The sequence below is a fragment of the Myiozetetes cayanensis genome, unplaced genomic scaffold (genome assembly GCF_022539395.1).
Source record: "Myiozetetes cayanensis isolate MyiCay16 unplaced genomic scaffold, myiCay2020 scf1, whole genome shotgun sequence".
Classification (NCBI taxonomy): Eukaryota; Metazoa; Chordata; class Aves; order Passeriformes; family Tyrannidae; genus Myiozetetes; species Myiozetetes cayanensis.
Window position 1 is genome coordinate 22,379,078 of NW_026086604.1, and position 14,301 is coordinate 22,393,378.

Sequence of the window (14,301 nt, forward strand, 5' to 3'; positions counted from 1 at the left end):
GCATTACTCAAACGAATAACCAATAAGGATTTGTACAAACAGTTCCTACGCCTGTGGCATCTGCTTAATGAAAGAATGAAGCCTTACTTTGTAACGCACATCAGAAGCCACACTAACTTGCCTGGACCTCTGGTAGAAGGCAATAGATGTGCTGATCAGTTGGTGACCATGTCAGCAATAGTCAAGCCAAACCTTTTCCAGCAGGCACAGCTGTCACATGAGTTTTTCCACCAGAATTCACAGGCTTTGAAACGGGACTTCAACCTGACATTAGCACAGGCGTGAACAATAGTTGCAGCATGCCCAGAATGTGCTCGTCTACCGAGTTTACAGCCTCAAGGAGTGAATCCTCGAGGACTTGCTCCACTACAACTTTGGCAAACTGACATCACAGAATATGCACCTTTTGGTCGGCTTAAGTACGTACATGTATCTATTGATACACATTCCTCCTTGCTATGGGCCACCGCACACTCATCAACTTCAGCAAAAGACATGATTAAGCATCTCTCAGAAGCGTTTGCAGTCATGGGAGTCCCACAAGAGATCAAAAAAGATAATGGCCCTGCCTATAAAAGCAAAGAAGTGGTATCATTCCTACAAGACTGGGGAGTTACTCATGTGTTTGGGGTCCCCTATAATTTGACTGGTCAGGTCATCATTGAATGGGCCCATAGAACCCGTAAAGAACAAAGGTCCTTAAATAAAAAGGGGGAGGACTTCCCTCTCCACATAAAATTCTTTGGAAAGCGCTGTATGTGCTCAATTGGCTGAACCCAAGAGGCATGGATATGAACACTGCAATTGAAAGGTATTTAATCAAGCAAGAACAAGAAAAAATATATCCTTTTTTTTCTGTCTATAATCCTGTTAACAATGTGTGGGATGATAGGTACAAACTAATAACCTGGGGGAGGGGATATGCTTGTGTCTCAACAGATTCAGGAGACGTGGTGGGTTCCTGCTTGTTGGGTCAAGCCATATCTGGATGACAGAAGAGTGCCCCGAAGCAGCGAGGAGGAGTATACTATGCCAACACCAGCTAACAACGAGATGGCGTAACGCATTGAATCAGCGACAGCTTTTCCCGATACTTTTATTCAGTTCAGCTTCCGGACTGTGTAAGTGGGATACTTTTGATTTAGATGATCAATGGAGCATAGAGGGGTGAGAAAGTGATTGTATTAGCATGTGAAAGTAGCCAGAGTATTGTATGATGTAACTTTATTGCACAAGTTGACTGTAAGGCCCATTGTACTTTTAGCAAAGTCAACTAGATGTCTCTTATTATCATAGCTGAGTTCCTCCTTAGTTTGGTTACATTCTGCAAGATAGATACAAATACCCTTGAAACACAATGGTAGAGGTCATACATAGGGGTGAGGAAGGTGATGGAGAGAGGAAGATGATGTGGGCAGGGGTTGTTCACCCCTTGCCCTACAGTAGGGCATGCGCAGGCTGTTGCCATGAGGTAATGAACAGGCGGTGTTTGGCTGCCACTCAAGCATCACCTTATACTACGTACTGGCCCTACGTAGTATAATGTAGAGCTGATAAAATGGGGTGTCAGGACTGCTGGGTTGAGCGATACTCATCCTTCCACCGAGACTGTGTTGCTCCGCGGGGACACCCACTAAGCATGAGTGCCGACGAGCCGCTGCAGATCCTGGTAGCCCTGACCCGTCTGTGCAGGTAAGCACAGTTTATTGATAGGAAGCAACCGAGAAAGCAAACACTTCATATCCTTTTTCTTGTATCCCTTTAATTCCCTTTTTACTGGCTAATATTGTATCCCTTTAATTCCCCTTGTACTAACTTTATACTTTAATAGAGGCTGTTTGTAGTATTGTATGAGTGCCAATAATTTTTTTGTATTCTTTTTAACTTTTGATTCTCTTTGCTAATAGTTTTTTTTAACTCTCACTGCAATAAAAGATATTTTGTAGTGTCTGAATGACTGTTGTACTCGTCTTTATTCCGGACATGTATCCTTGCGAACCTGATACAGACTGCATAGCATACGCAGTATTCTTGAAGCACGGTAGCTAGATCAGAGAGCCATGCCACTGTGCCCACAACACGGGTACACGTGCAGAGCGTGGATATGAGTAGATTGTCATAACTGCAGATGTTGTACGTGGAGAATTGTTAGAAAGCAAGAAGGAAGCTCCAATTTAACATGCTTAGTATGCTTTGGTAATTTATATAGATGTTGGACCCATGTAAATGGGCCCGGGATGCTTTAGGTTGGCAAGGAGAAATACATGATTTAATTGATTTAATTGAAAGTTTAGAGGTGCGCATACAGTTAATCTATACTTTTAGCATAATTACTGAAACCCTTAGGCAACAGTTATTGCAGCAAGCTGAAGTAGGAAAGCTTGACTGCGGACAGCATATTGTGGTACCTCGGTGTCACACAGTGGATGATCATCAGTAGGAGCGTGAAAAGACATTATGGAGAAGGAGACGGCCACATGGTTATCCCTGGCAGTCATAAGGACATGGATATGTCTCATCTAGGCACAACTGATTCAAATAGAACCCAGAAGCAACATATGGGTAACCACTGCAAATGAAACAGGACAGGAATCGTTTTGTCTATCTATGGCCACCCCTGGAGATCCCTTTAGAACTTGTTTAATAGGAGTACTGACTTTCGCACCTGAATGGTTTAAAGGTTTTGTGAACAATAAGACAGTGATAACATGGAATGACACCCAAGCTAATAATAATGCACAGGTCCGTCACCCTGGCATTAACTATACTGCGTGGTGGCAAGGACAAATCATAATGGCCCTGAATAAAACAATCATAGAACCCCAGGAATTAAATCTATTAGGATCCCTAGTGCCAAAATTTGGTGCTGTAATGTTCAAAGGAAACAAGGAAATAGCTGATAAACTTGTGAATGGATTAACTCAATTACATTTAGTACAAACTGTTTCTCCTAATGTGGCACTTTAGAAAGGGACTCAACTCACAGCCCACCTGAATGCCGATACAGTGATGTGTGGGGAAACAACACTGTTGGTCTAGCATTGCCTAAAGGTATGCTTTTGATATGTGGAGACAGTAGCATGGCCAGGAATACCCAGCAATCCTGCAGGAGGTCCTTGTTATTTAGGAAAACTTACCATGTTTAAATTAACCATGAAACAACTGCTAAATCATACCTTTGGAACATTACAAAAAGAGTGAAAAGATCAGTATATCAATTAGGGCCTAAGTGCGAGGATGATGTTCAGTTTTGGGATGTGCCAACAAACATAACAGCAATGGTAGCCCCCATAGGTACTGCTAAAGCGTTGCAGTTGGTGAAAAAGTTAGCAAGCTGGACAGTAAAACAACTAAATATCACCTCAAAAATAATTTCAGAATTGACAACTGATGTAGACGGTATCCAACATGCAGTGTTACAGAATTGTACAGCAATAGATTTCTTGTTGTTAGCACAAGGCCACGGATGTGAAGATGTAGAGGGAATGTGTTGTGTGAATTTGTCCGACCACTCAGAATCTATCTATGCACATCTTAAACAGTTAAAAGACAATATGAAAAATTTGACATTTGATCAATGGCTTAAGAACTGGGGAATTACTGGTTGGCTTAATGATTTAGTAAAAAGGGCTGTTATGATAGGCATAGTTATACTGCTTTTTGTAATCTTTGTACCATGTATTCTGCAATGCTTACAAGGAATAGTTGCAAGAATGATAAAAAACATATGGGTCATAAATAAAGAAAAAGGGGGAGATGAAGGAGAATTAGGGACTTTTTGGGTTAGGACAGGAGTGGACCAGCTGATGGGGATTTGAGGAAAGTTTCAAGGACTGAGTGTTTTTGATGATGCAACAAGGACTGGACATCTGGAGGTTGAGGAAAACAGCAACTGCGGATGGGAGGCTGAGTTAAACCAGCCAAGAGGCATATAAATAGAGTGTTATGGCTAGATAGAGAAGAAGAAGAATTTAGAAAAAAAAGATATATTAGCTAACCAATAAAGATGTAGTTTAGTCGTGTGAACAACTTGTGCTTTGTGTATGTAACCAATAACAAGTTAAATAGTCACATATATGGTAATTATTAAACTGTATAAAAGAAAGCATAATTTTCAATAAAGTCGGAGCTTCTAAAACATCATATTGGTGTGTGTGAAGTTTCCCTTGAGGCTCGCACAAGACAACAGAGAAAATAATGTAACAATGGCTATTCTACCTACCTGTTTTGTTGTGTTATCTATATTTGTACCTGTCTTGGGCTATCCTATAGGGACACGCCCAACTGGGGATGAATGGGAGGAGTATTTCCCTTTCCTTAATTTTGACATCAAAGGCCTGTTAAAGGAGATCGCCATCGTTACAAACGGTTCCAATTTTTACTAAAATTGTTCAGCAACAATTACTGATGAAGGTAATGGAAGTGTTATTTAAAATTGGAAGAATGGTGTTGTATTGCTTTCCTTGTTGTAGAAAAGGCCAGACCTCGAGAGGATTTGCTGGAACTTTGGGAAGGGTCTTGGAAAGGCCAGTTTCTGGATGGTAAGGAGCATGGGTAAATTTTGGCAAGTTGGTAGGGCGTGTGACACCTCCCATTGCTTGGGATTTTACACCAGAACAAGTGCCCAATCCAGATGAAATGGCATATTGTTTAGCAGAAGGGTGTCTTTCATATGATGACTCAAATATGCAGTTCCTTGCTTTATACTGGGGTTTAGCAACGGCTTATAGAGCTGCCATAGACCACTCTCGAAAGCCTAAGGTTGAGGCAGAAAGTCAAACTATGTCGCCCGAAATAAATGATGCCCCTATTGAGTCCACAGACGTCGGAATCAAGACTCAACTTGAAGCCAGTGCCGTCTCAGTATACTAAGTCGACTGAGTGTGGAACTCAGACTCAACCTGAAGTCAGTGTTGTCTCTATTAATTCAACTGAGCGAGGGACTCAGACTCAACTTGAAGTCAACACGGCTTCTGCTAAATCTGTTGAAACTGGAGTCCAACCTGTAGATCTCATGGACACTGGAACTCAAACTACAACTTCTAATGTTAAGGCTACGATGGAGACGGAGACCCAATGCGAGAATCACTATTGCCCCCCTAACTAAGAAGAAGATGTGGATAAGAGAGGATGCAGGGCCCACAAGTCCAGTTCCACGAATGAGGCGTGTAACTGAAGAAGAGGGAGTAAAGGGACTAAGAATTATCCCTTGCAGGGAATTTATCCAGTCCAAGTATTGACTGAAGGAAGAGGAGGAAGAAGTAGCCATGAGAGAAGGACGCCCCAAAGAATTAGGAGCACGTCCAAAAGAGAAGGGGACGTGTCCAAAGGAAGAAGGGGCAGCAGCACAGATTGTTGATAAAACACAAAAACCTCCAAAGAGAATGTTGACACCCGACTATACCCTTCTTGACTGTTCAACGGAGGAGATGAAAGACTATCTGAGATCCTCATCCCAGAGTCCGGAGGACTATTCATTACCTCCACCCGTGACGAGCCCATCCTGGTGTTGTGCTCGGTCTGCATCTCCACAATCTAGAAAACCATCCCCGCGGTGTACTCAGTCCCTGCCTCCACCTCCACAACATAGAAGCCCATTCCCACGGCATGCTCAGTCTCCACCTCCATGTGAGAGAAGCAGAGAGAGAGAGTGGAAACAGTTCCACGTAGATATGTCAGAAGGAAGTGGAAATGGTTCCACGCAGGAGAGACCCTTATTCTGGAGTGGAAGTTGTATGAACCAAGTGAAGTATTGTGAACAATGACCCCAGCAGAGCTCCGGGATCTACGAAGGGATTACAGCCGCTGGCCTGGTGAACGAATTCTCACCTGGCTAGTACGATGCTGGGATAATGGAGCCAGAAGCCACTTGGTAGAGGGTCAAGAAGCATAGCAACTAGGATCCCTCGCTCAAGACTGTGATATTGAACAAGACATTGCAGGAGAGACATATAATCTCAGTCTCTGGTTCTAGATCCTCCATGTTGTGAGGGAAAAACACCCATTTAAAGAGTATTTAATGAGTTCTCTGAAAAAGGAATGACTGCAGAAGGCAGCGTCCAATACCTACAAGAATTAACCATGCTGGAACTCATTTACTGTAACCCTGACTATTATGATTGCTTAGAACCAGAGAAGATTTCCTGTACAGAGCCGATGGGAAGGCAAGTAATTAGAGGTGCCCCTGCATCTTATGTCAACTGCTGTAGTAGTTTTAAGACTAGGCCTTCCTTGGTGACCAGGTTGTAACCAAGGAACCAAGGCCATGTTCCCAGTATTCCATACGATTTTTACGTAAGCAAGAGTATAAATAAGAGAGAGAGGAAACTCTCGCTCTCTTTTTCTCCCGGGGGACCGAAGGTGAAGGTAGCTTTGCTGTTGCTCTGCCCGGGCGAGGGAGTGAGGCCTAGCGCATCTGGTTGGCCTTAAGAGGCAGACAGAGTTGGTGGTTGTTTGGTGCAGTTCACTGTGTCTCTTGAGGGAAGTATTTGCTTTGTATCCCTTTTTACCTTTTCCCTTTCCCTTCCTCCTTTCCCCTTGGGGGGTTCCCTGTAGTATAATTTTCTGTATATACATATATTCTTTATATATATATAAATCTTCCACTTGAAATTTAGTTCGGTTTGGGTTCTTTTGATTTTCTTTTTCATGATCTTTTCGGTCAGCTGCACGAGAGTGAGAGGGAGGGGGAAGGCTTTGTCCCTGAGGTCCAGGCACTTGGCTGGGAGCCAAGTCCAACCTGGGACATTTTTTGGAGGTTCCACCGAGATTACCAGGAGGTTGTTTTGGTAACAATTTCTGGGCAGGTGGCCAAGTTCTGCCAAACATTGACTTTGTTTGGGAACAGTACCGGGATCGCAGCCCAGAAGGATTTGTTTATATAAATATACCTCTTGTTGAAGAACAGTGAGGACACCTATATAAATAATGACCACTTTCTTAATTTTTAATGTACTTTTAGCAGCTTTCGCACCTGTTTTAGGTTACTACATGTGGGACAATCCAAATCCAACGGTGTTCAATTGGCGAGACATTTGGGAAAGGTATTCTTCCTATCTTTACATTAAACGCTGGATCCTAGAAATTCCCAAACTGACTGTTGCCTCCAATGATTATCTAAATTGTGTGGCAACAATTTGGTTTATGATGAATGTGATGAACATGCTATTTAAAATTGGAAGGATTGTGTTACGCTGGTTCCCTTGTTATAGGAAAGGCCGTACCTCAAAGGGGTTAGCTGGAGCTTTGGAAAGGGGCTTGAAAAGGGCAGTTCCTGGTTGGCAAGGAGCATGGGAAGAGTTTGGTAAATGGATAGGGCGTGTGGCACCTCCCATTACTTGGGACTTCACGCCAGCACAGGCCTTTGATCCTAATGAGATAACCCATCGTTTAATGGAAGGTTGTCTTACATATAAGGATCCAAATACCCAAATCTCTGCTCTATGCTGGGGCCTGGCTAGTGCTTATCGAGCCGCTGTAGATCATGTTCAGAATGCTAAGGCGGAGACAGGGACACAAACTATGCCACTCGGAATGGAGTCCACCAAGACCAGAGTCCAGATGCCACTTGAAGCCAGCACAGCTTGGACCAAACCTGCTGACACTGGAGTTCCAATTATGGACTTTATGAACATGGGAACTCCAGCCACCTCTATGACCAAGACTGGGGCCCACACCACAGATCCTGAAATCACTATTGCCCCCATAACAAAAAAGAAGATGTGGATAAGGGATGATGCAGGGTCCACAAGCCTAGCCCCACGACTGAGGCGTGTAACTGAAGAAGAAATTGCAGGAGAGACATATAATCTCAGTCTCTGGTTCTAGATCCTCCATGTTGTGAGGGAAAAACACCCATTTAAAGAGTATTTAATGAGTTCTCTGAAAAAGGAATGACTGCAGAAGGCAGCGTCCAATACCTACAAGAATTAACCATGCTGGAACTCATTTACTGTAACCCTGACTATTATGATTGCTTAGAACCAGAGAAGATTTCCTGTACAGAGCCGATGGGAAGGCAAGTAATTAGAGGTGCCCCTGCATCTTATGTCAACTGCTGTAGTAGTTTTAAGACTAGGCCTTCCTTGGTGACCAGGTTGTAACCAAGGAACCAAGGCCATGTTCCCAGTATTCCATACGATTTTTACGTAAGCGAGAGTATAAATAAGAGAGAGAGGAAACTCTCGCTCTCTTTCTTCCGGTGGACCAAAGGCAAAGGTAGCTTTGCTGTCGCTCTGTCCGGGCGAGGGAGTGAGGCCTAGCACATCTGGTTGGCCTTGAGAGGCAGAGAGTGCCGGCAGTTGTGTGGTGTGGCTCGCTATCTCTGGAGGGAAGTATTTGTGTTATATCCCTTTTTATTCCTTTTTCCTTTTCCCTTTCCCTTCCCTTTTCCCCTTTGGGGGGTTCCCTGTATATAATTTTCTTTGTATATATATATATATATATATATATAAATCTCCCCCTTAAAATTCAGTTCGGTTTGGGTTCTTTTGATTTTCTTTTCTTTTTCGTGATTTTTTCGATCAATTGCACGAGAGTGAGAGGGAGGGGGAAGGCTTTGTCCCTGAGGTCCAGGCACTTGGCTGGGAGCCAAGTCCAACCTGGGACATTTTTGGAGGTTCCACCGAGATAACCAGGAGGTTGTTTTGGTAACAATTTCTGGGCAGGTGGCCAAATTCTGCCAAACATTGACTTTGTTTGGGAACGGTACCAGGATCGCAGCCAAGAGGGATTTGTTTATATAAATATACCTCTTGTTTAAGAACATTGAGGACAACTATATAAATAATGGCCACTTTCTTAATTTTTAATGTACTTTTAGCAGCTTTCGCACCTGTTTTAGGCTACTACATGTGGGACAATCCAAATCCAACAGTGTTCAATTGGCGAGACATCTGGGAAAGGTATTCTTCCTATCTTGACATTAAACGCTGGATCCTAGAAATTCCCAAACTGACTGTTGCCTCCAATGATTATCTAAATTGTGTGGCAACAATTTGGTTTATGATGAATGTGATGAACATGCTATTTAAAATTGGAAGGATTGTGTTACGCTGGTTCCCTTGTTGTAGGAAAGGCCGTACCTCAAAGGGGTTAGCTGGAGCTTTGGAAAGGGACTTGGAAAGGGCAGTTCCTGGTTGGCAAGGAGCATGGGAAGAGTTTGGTAAATGGATCGGACGCTTGGCACCTCCCATTACTTGGGACTTCACGGCAGCACAGGCCTTTGATCCTAATGAGATAACCCATTGTTTAATGGAAGGTTGTCTTACATATAAGGATCCAAATACCCAAATCTTTGCCCTATGCTGGGGCCTGGCTAGTGCTTATCGAGCCGCTGTAGATTATGTTCAGAAGGCTAAGGCAGAGACAGGGACACAAACTATGCCAGTCAGAATGGAGTCCACCAAAACCAGAGTCCAGATGCCACTTGAAGCCAGCACAGCTTGGACCAAACCTGCTGACACTGGAGTTCCAATTATGGACTTTATGAACATGGGAACTCCAGCCACCTCTACAACCAAGACTGGGGCCCACACCACAGATCCTGAAATCACTATTGCCCCCATAACAAAAAAGAAGATGTGGATAAGGGATGATGCAGGGTCCACAAGCCTAGCCCCACGACTGAGGCGTGTAACTGAAGAAGAAGAAGAACTAGCTGTGAGAGAAGGAACACGTCCCAAGGAATTAGGGGCGCGTCCAAAAGAGAGGGGGATGCGTCCGAAGGAAGAAGGGGCAGCAGCTCAGATGCCTGATGGAACACAAAAGCCAAGGAAAGTGTTGACACCTGAATACACTCTTCTTGACTGTTCCACAGAAGAGATGGAGGACTATCTGAAATCCTCATCCCAGGGTCCAGAGGACTACTCGTTACCTCCACCCGCGAGAAGCCCATCCAGGCGCCGTGCTCGGTCCCCATCTCCACAAGCCAGAAAACCATCCCTGCAGCAGACACAGCCCCCGCCTCAACCTCCACAACACAGAAGCCCATCCCCGAGGCATGTTCCATTTCCACCTCCACGTGAGAGAGGCAGAGTGGAAACAGTTCCACACAGATACGTCAAAAGAGAAGTGGAAATGGATAGGAGGGATGTCGATCCAGAAGCGGGAGTCGTGAGAACATCGGAAGTATTACGATCATTGACCCCAGCAGAGCTCCGGGATTTGAGAAAAGATTATAGTCGCCGGCCTGGTGAGCGGATTCTAACCTGGCTGGTAAGATGCTGGGATAATGGAGCTAGAAGCCACATGCTGGAAGGTCACGAAGCACAGCAGTTGGGATCCCTGGCTCGAGACCGTGAGATTGAACAAGGAATTGCAAGAGAGCCATATAGTCATAGTCTCTGGCTTAGGATCCTTAATGCTGTGAGAGAGAGATATCCATTTAAAGAGTACTTAACAAATTCTCCAGGAAAATGGACAACTGCGGAAGAAGGTATTCAATATCTACGGGAACTGGCCATGCTTGAACTCATCTTTAGTAACCGGATATTATGATATCTTAGACCCTGCGAGTCTCCCATGTACCAATCCAGTGTGGAGAAAAGTAATTAAAGGTGCCCCTGCACAATACATCAACTGCCTAATTTCAGCATTCCATCCAAAGTTGGATGAACCAGATGTAGAAACAATGTGTCAATGGATACAGAGCATAGCGGAAAATTTCGAAGATCTGTCCGATGTCCGACGTCAACCCATCCGTTCTAAGGGAAGAATGGAAGGAGATTATGAATATTCCAATTATGAAGATGACTACGAAGACAGAGATGACAGCGTTTCCCGAGACTACAGAGACACACCAGTAAAGCGATCTAGACCACGAGCTCGACCCCAATCTTGATCTTGGTCCAGATCTCGGTCAACAACTCCTCCCCCTACACACAGAAGGAAGGGCCCTAAACGCGAATCACGTAATCAGCTGTGGTCCTACCTGTGCGAACAGGGAGAGAACATGAAGAAATGGGATAGACAACCCACTTCCAAACTTCAGGCCAGAGTGAAAGAGCTGAAGCAGAAGGAAGCCAATAAGAAACTTGTCTTTGTAGTTGATGCGGATTTTGTGGAAAAGCAATTGCAATCTCCACAACACAAGAAGGCTGAAGTCCACTTCCTTGACAACAAGAAGGCCGCTGGTGGAGCAAAGAGGATATCTGACACTGAATGCTCTGACAATGACCAATAGAGGGACCCTGCCTTCTGCCAGGAGAAGGAAAGGGACCAGAAGGATAATCGGGTTTACTGGGCTGTGTGGGTTCGATGGCCTGGCACATCGGATCCACAGAGATACCGGGCTTTGATAGATACCGGTGCCCAGTGTACACTAATGCCGTCTGAACACAAGACTATGGAGACTGTGTCTATTTCTGGAGTGACAGGAGGGTCGCAAGAGTTGTCAGTGGTAGAGGCCGAAGTAAGCTTGACTGGAGACCAATGGGAAAAGCATCCCATTGTGACAGGGCCAGAAGCCCCCTGTATCCTTGGTATTGATTACCTGAGAAGAGGATACTTCAAGGACCCGAAGGGGTACCGATGGGCTTTCGGTGTAGCCACGGTGACTGAGGAGAAATCCAAGCAATTGTCTGCCCTGCCTGGTCTCTCAGAAGATCCTTCTGTTGTAGGATTCCTGCAAGTCGATGATCAACAAGTGCCAATAGCCACTTCAACAGTGCATAGGCGACAATACCGGACCAATCGAGATGCTGTGATCCCTATTCATAAGATGATCAGGAAGTTGGAGAGTCAAGGGGTGGTCAGTAAGACTCACTCACCCTTCAACAGCCCCATTTGGCCTGTACGCAAATCCGATGGCGAATGGAGATTGACAGTGGACTATCGTGGTTTAAATGAAGTCACACCGCCATTGAGTGCTGCTGTGCCAGACATGTTGGAGCTCCAATATGAGCTGGAGTCCAAGACAGCGAAGTGGTATGCTACCATTGACATAGCAAATGCATTTTTCTCCATTCCCTTGGCAGAAGAGTGCAGGCCGCAGTTTGCTTTCACGTGGAGGGGCGTGCAATACACCTGGAATCGACTGCCCCAGGGGTGGAAACACAGTCCCACCATCTGTCATGGGTTGATTCAGGCTGTACTGGAGAAGGGTGAGGCCCCAGAACACATACAATACATTGACGACATCATTGTATGGGGGAACACAGCAAAGGAAGTTTTCGACAAAGGAGAGAAGATTATCCAGATTCTCCTCAAAGCCGGTTTTGCCATTAAGAAGAGCAAGGTCAAGGGGCCTGCCAGAGAGATCCAGTTCTTAGGGGTGAAATGGCAAGATGGAAGGCGCCAGATTCCAACCGATGTCATCAATAAAATTGTAGCAATGGCTCCACCGACAAACAAAAAGGAGACCCAAGCTTTTCTGGGAGCCATAGGCTTCTGGAGGATGCACATCCCAGAGTACAGCCAAATTGTGAGCCCTCTTTATTTTGTGACCCGTAAAAAGAATGATTTCCAATGGGGTCCTGAACAACAGCAGGCTTTCAGGCAGATCAAGCAAGAGATTGCACATGCCGTGGCTCTTGGACCAGTTAGGACGGGACCAGATGTAAAGAATGTACTTTACACTGCATCTGGAGATAACGGTCCCTCCTGGAGCCTCTGGCAAAAGGTGCCTGGCGAAACACGAGGGCGACCACTTGGCTTCTGGAGTCGAAGCTACAGAGGATCTGAAGCCAACTACACCCCTATGGAGAAGGAAATACTGGCGGCATATGAAGGCATACAAGCAGCTTCTGAAGTGATTGGCACTGAAGCACAGCTCTTCCTGGCACCCCGACTACCGGTGCTGAGTTGGATGTTCAAAGGGAAAGTGCCTCCTACGCATCATGCTACCGATGCCACATGGAGCAAGTGGATTGCTTTGATTACGCAACGTGTCCGAATTGGAAACTCGAATCGCCCCGGAATTTTGGAAATCATAACTAATTGGCCCGAAGGTGGAAACTTCCGTCTGGCAGATGAAGAGGAAGAAGAGCCAGTGAGTCGAGCTGAAGAAGCTCCGCCATATAATCAACTGCCAGATGAAGAGACGCGTTATGCTCTTTTCACTGATGGTTCTTGCCGTATTATAGGAGGGAACCGGAAGTGGAAAGCAGCTGTTTGGAGTCCCACCCGACAAGTCGTGGAGGCCACTGAAGGTAAAGGCGAATCGAGTCAGTTTGCAGAACTCAAAGCCGTCCAATTGGCCCTAGACATCGCAGAGAGAGAAGGATGGCCAAGGCTCTACCTCTACACCGACTCATGGATGATAGCCAATGCCCTATGGGGATGGCTAGAGCGATGGAAAAACATGAGTTGGAAGCGTAGAGGAAGACCTATATGGGCTGCTGATTTATGGCAGGACATTGCTTCTAGAGTAAAGAAACTAGATGTGAAAGTCCGCCATGTAGATGCCCATGTACCCAAGAGTCGAGCCAACGAAGAACATCGTAACAACAGACAAGCGGATAGAGCTGCGCAAATTGAAGTGTCACAAATAGACCTGGACTGGCAACATAAGGGAGAGTTGTTCCTAGCCAGATGGGCCCATGATGCTTCAGGTCATCAGGGCCGAGATGCCACCTACCGATGGGCACGAGACCGAGGGGTGGATTTAACCATGGACACTATTTCCCAGGTTATCCACGACTGTGAAACCTGTGCTGCTATCAAGCAAGCAAGAAGATTGAAGCCCCTATAGTATGGTGGACGCTGGGACAAGTATAGATACGGAGAAGCATGGCAGGTCGATTATATCACGTTGCCACAGACCCGCCAGGGTAAGCGTTATGTGCTTACCATGGTGGAAGCAACGACTGGATGGTTGGAGACATATTCAGTGCCCCATGCAACGGCCCGAAATACCATTCTGGGTCTTGAAAAGCAGGTCTTATGGAGACATGGCACTCCAGAGCGAATTGAGTCAGACAATGGGACTCATTTCAAGAATAATCTAGTGGCCACGTGGGCACGGGAGCATGGTATTGAATGGGTCTATCACATTCCATATCATGCACCTGCTGCTGGAAAAATTGAAAGGTATAATGGACTGTTAAAAACAACTTTAAAAGCACTATGTGAGGGAAAATTTAAGAACTGGGATAAGCACCTAGCCAAGGCCACCTGGTTGGTAAATACTAGAGGCTCTATCAATCGAGCTGGCCCTGCCCAAGCAGAATCCCTCCACACTGTAGATGGAGACAAAGTTCCAGTGATTCACCTGAGAGGTATGTTGGGTAAAGCTGTTTGGGTTACCCCTACCTCGGGCGAGGACAAACCCATTCGTGGAGTTGTTTTTGCTCAAGGGCCAGG

The 14,301-nt window shown here is 45.4% G+C and overlaps 2 protein-coding genes across 4 annotated transcripts in view; one reads left to right on the forward strand and one right to left on the reverse strand.

Moving 5' to 3' along the window:
• Positions 1–7,362: 7,362 nt before the first annotated feature.
• Positions 7,363–10,840, forward strand: LOC126646668 (uncharacterized). Its single transcript, XM_050328133.1, has 3 exons — positions 7,363–7,399; positions 9,260–10,435; positions 10,593–10,840. The coding sequence occupies exons 1-3, from the start codon at positions 7,393–7,395 to the stop codon at positions 10,838–10,840; spliced, it is 1,431 nt and encodes a 476-aa protein (XP_050184090.1). The 5' UTR covers positions 7,363–7,392.
• A 515-nt stretch (positions 10,841–11,355) lies between these two features.
• Positions 11,356–14,301, reverse strand: part of LOC126640759 (RING finger protein 151-like) — a 29,867-nt gene continuing 26,921 nt past the window's right edge. For 2 of the 3 annotated variants that reach the window (XR_007629130.1, XR_007629128.1), the window contains exon 8: positions 11,903–12,024. The gene's annotated coding sequence lies outside the window, so the exon portion shown is untranslated. Of the gene's footprint in view, positions 11,492–11,902; positions 12,025–14,301 lie in introns of those variants that run through there. The other variant, XR_007629131.1, reaches the window with a different exon arrangement.

Bases quoted from the DNA above. Each gene is read 5' to 3' on its own strand.
- LOC126646668 (XM_050328133.1), top strand. The intron at 10,436-10,592 runs GTATTCAATATC...GCCTAATTTCAG, and splicing joins ATGGACAACTGCGGAAGAAG to CATTCCATCCAAAGTTGGAT.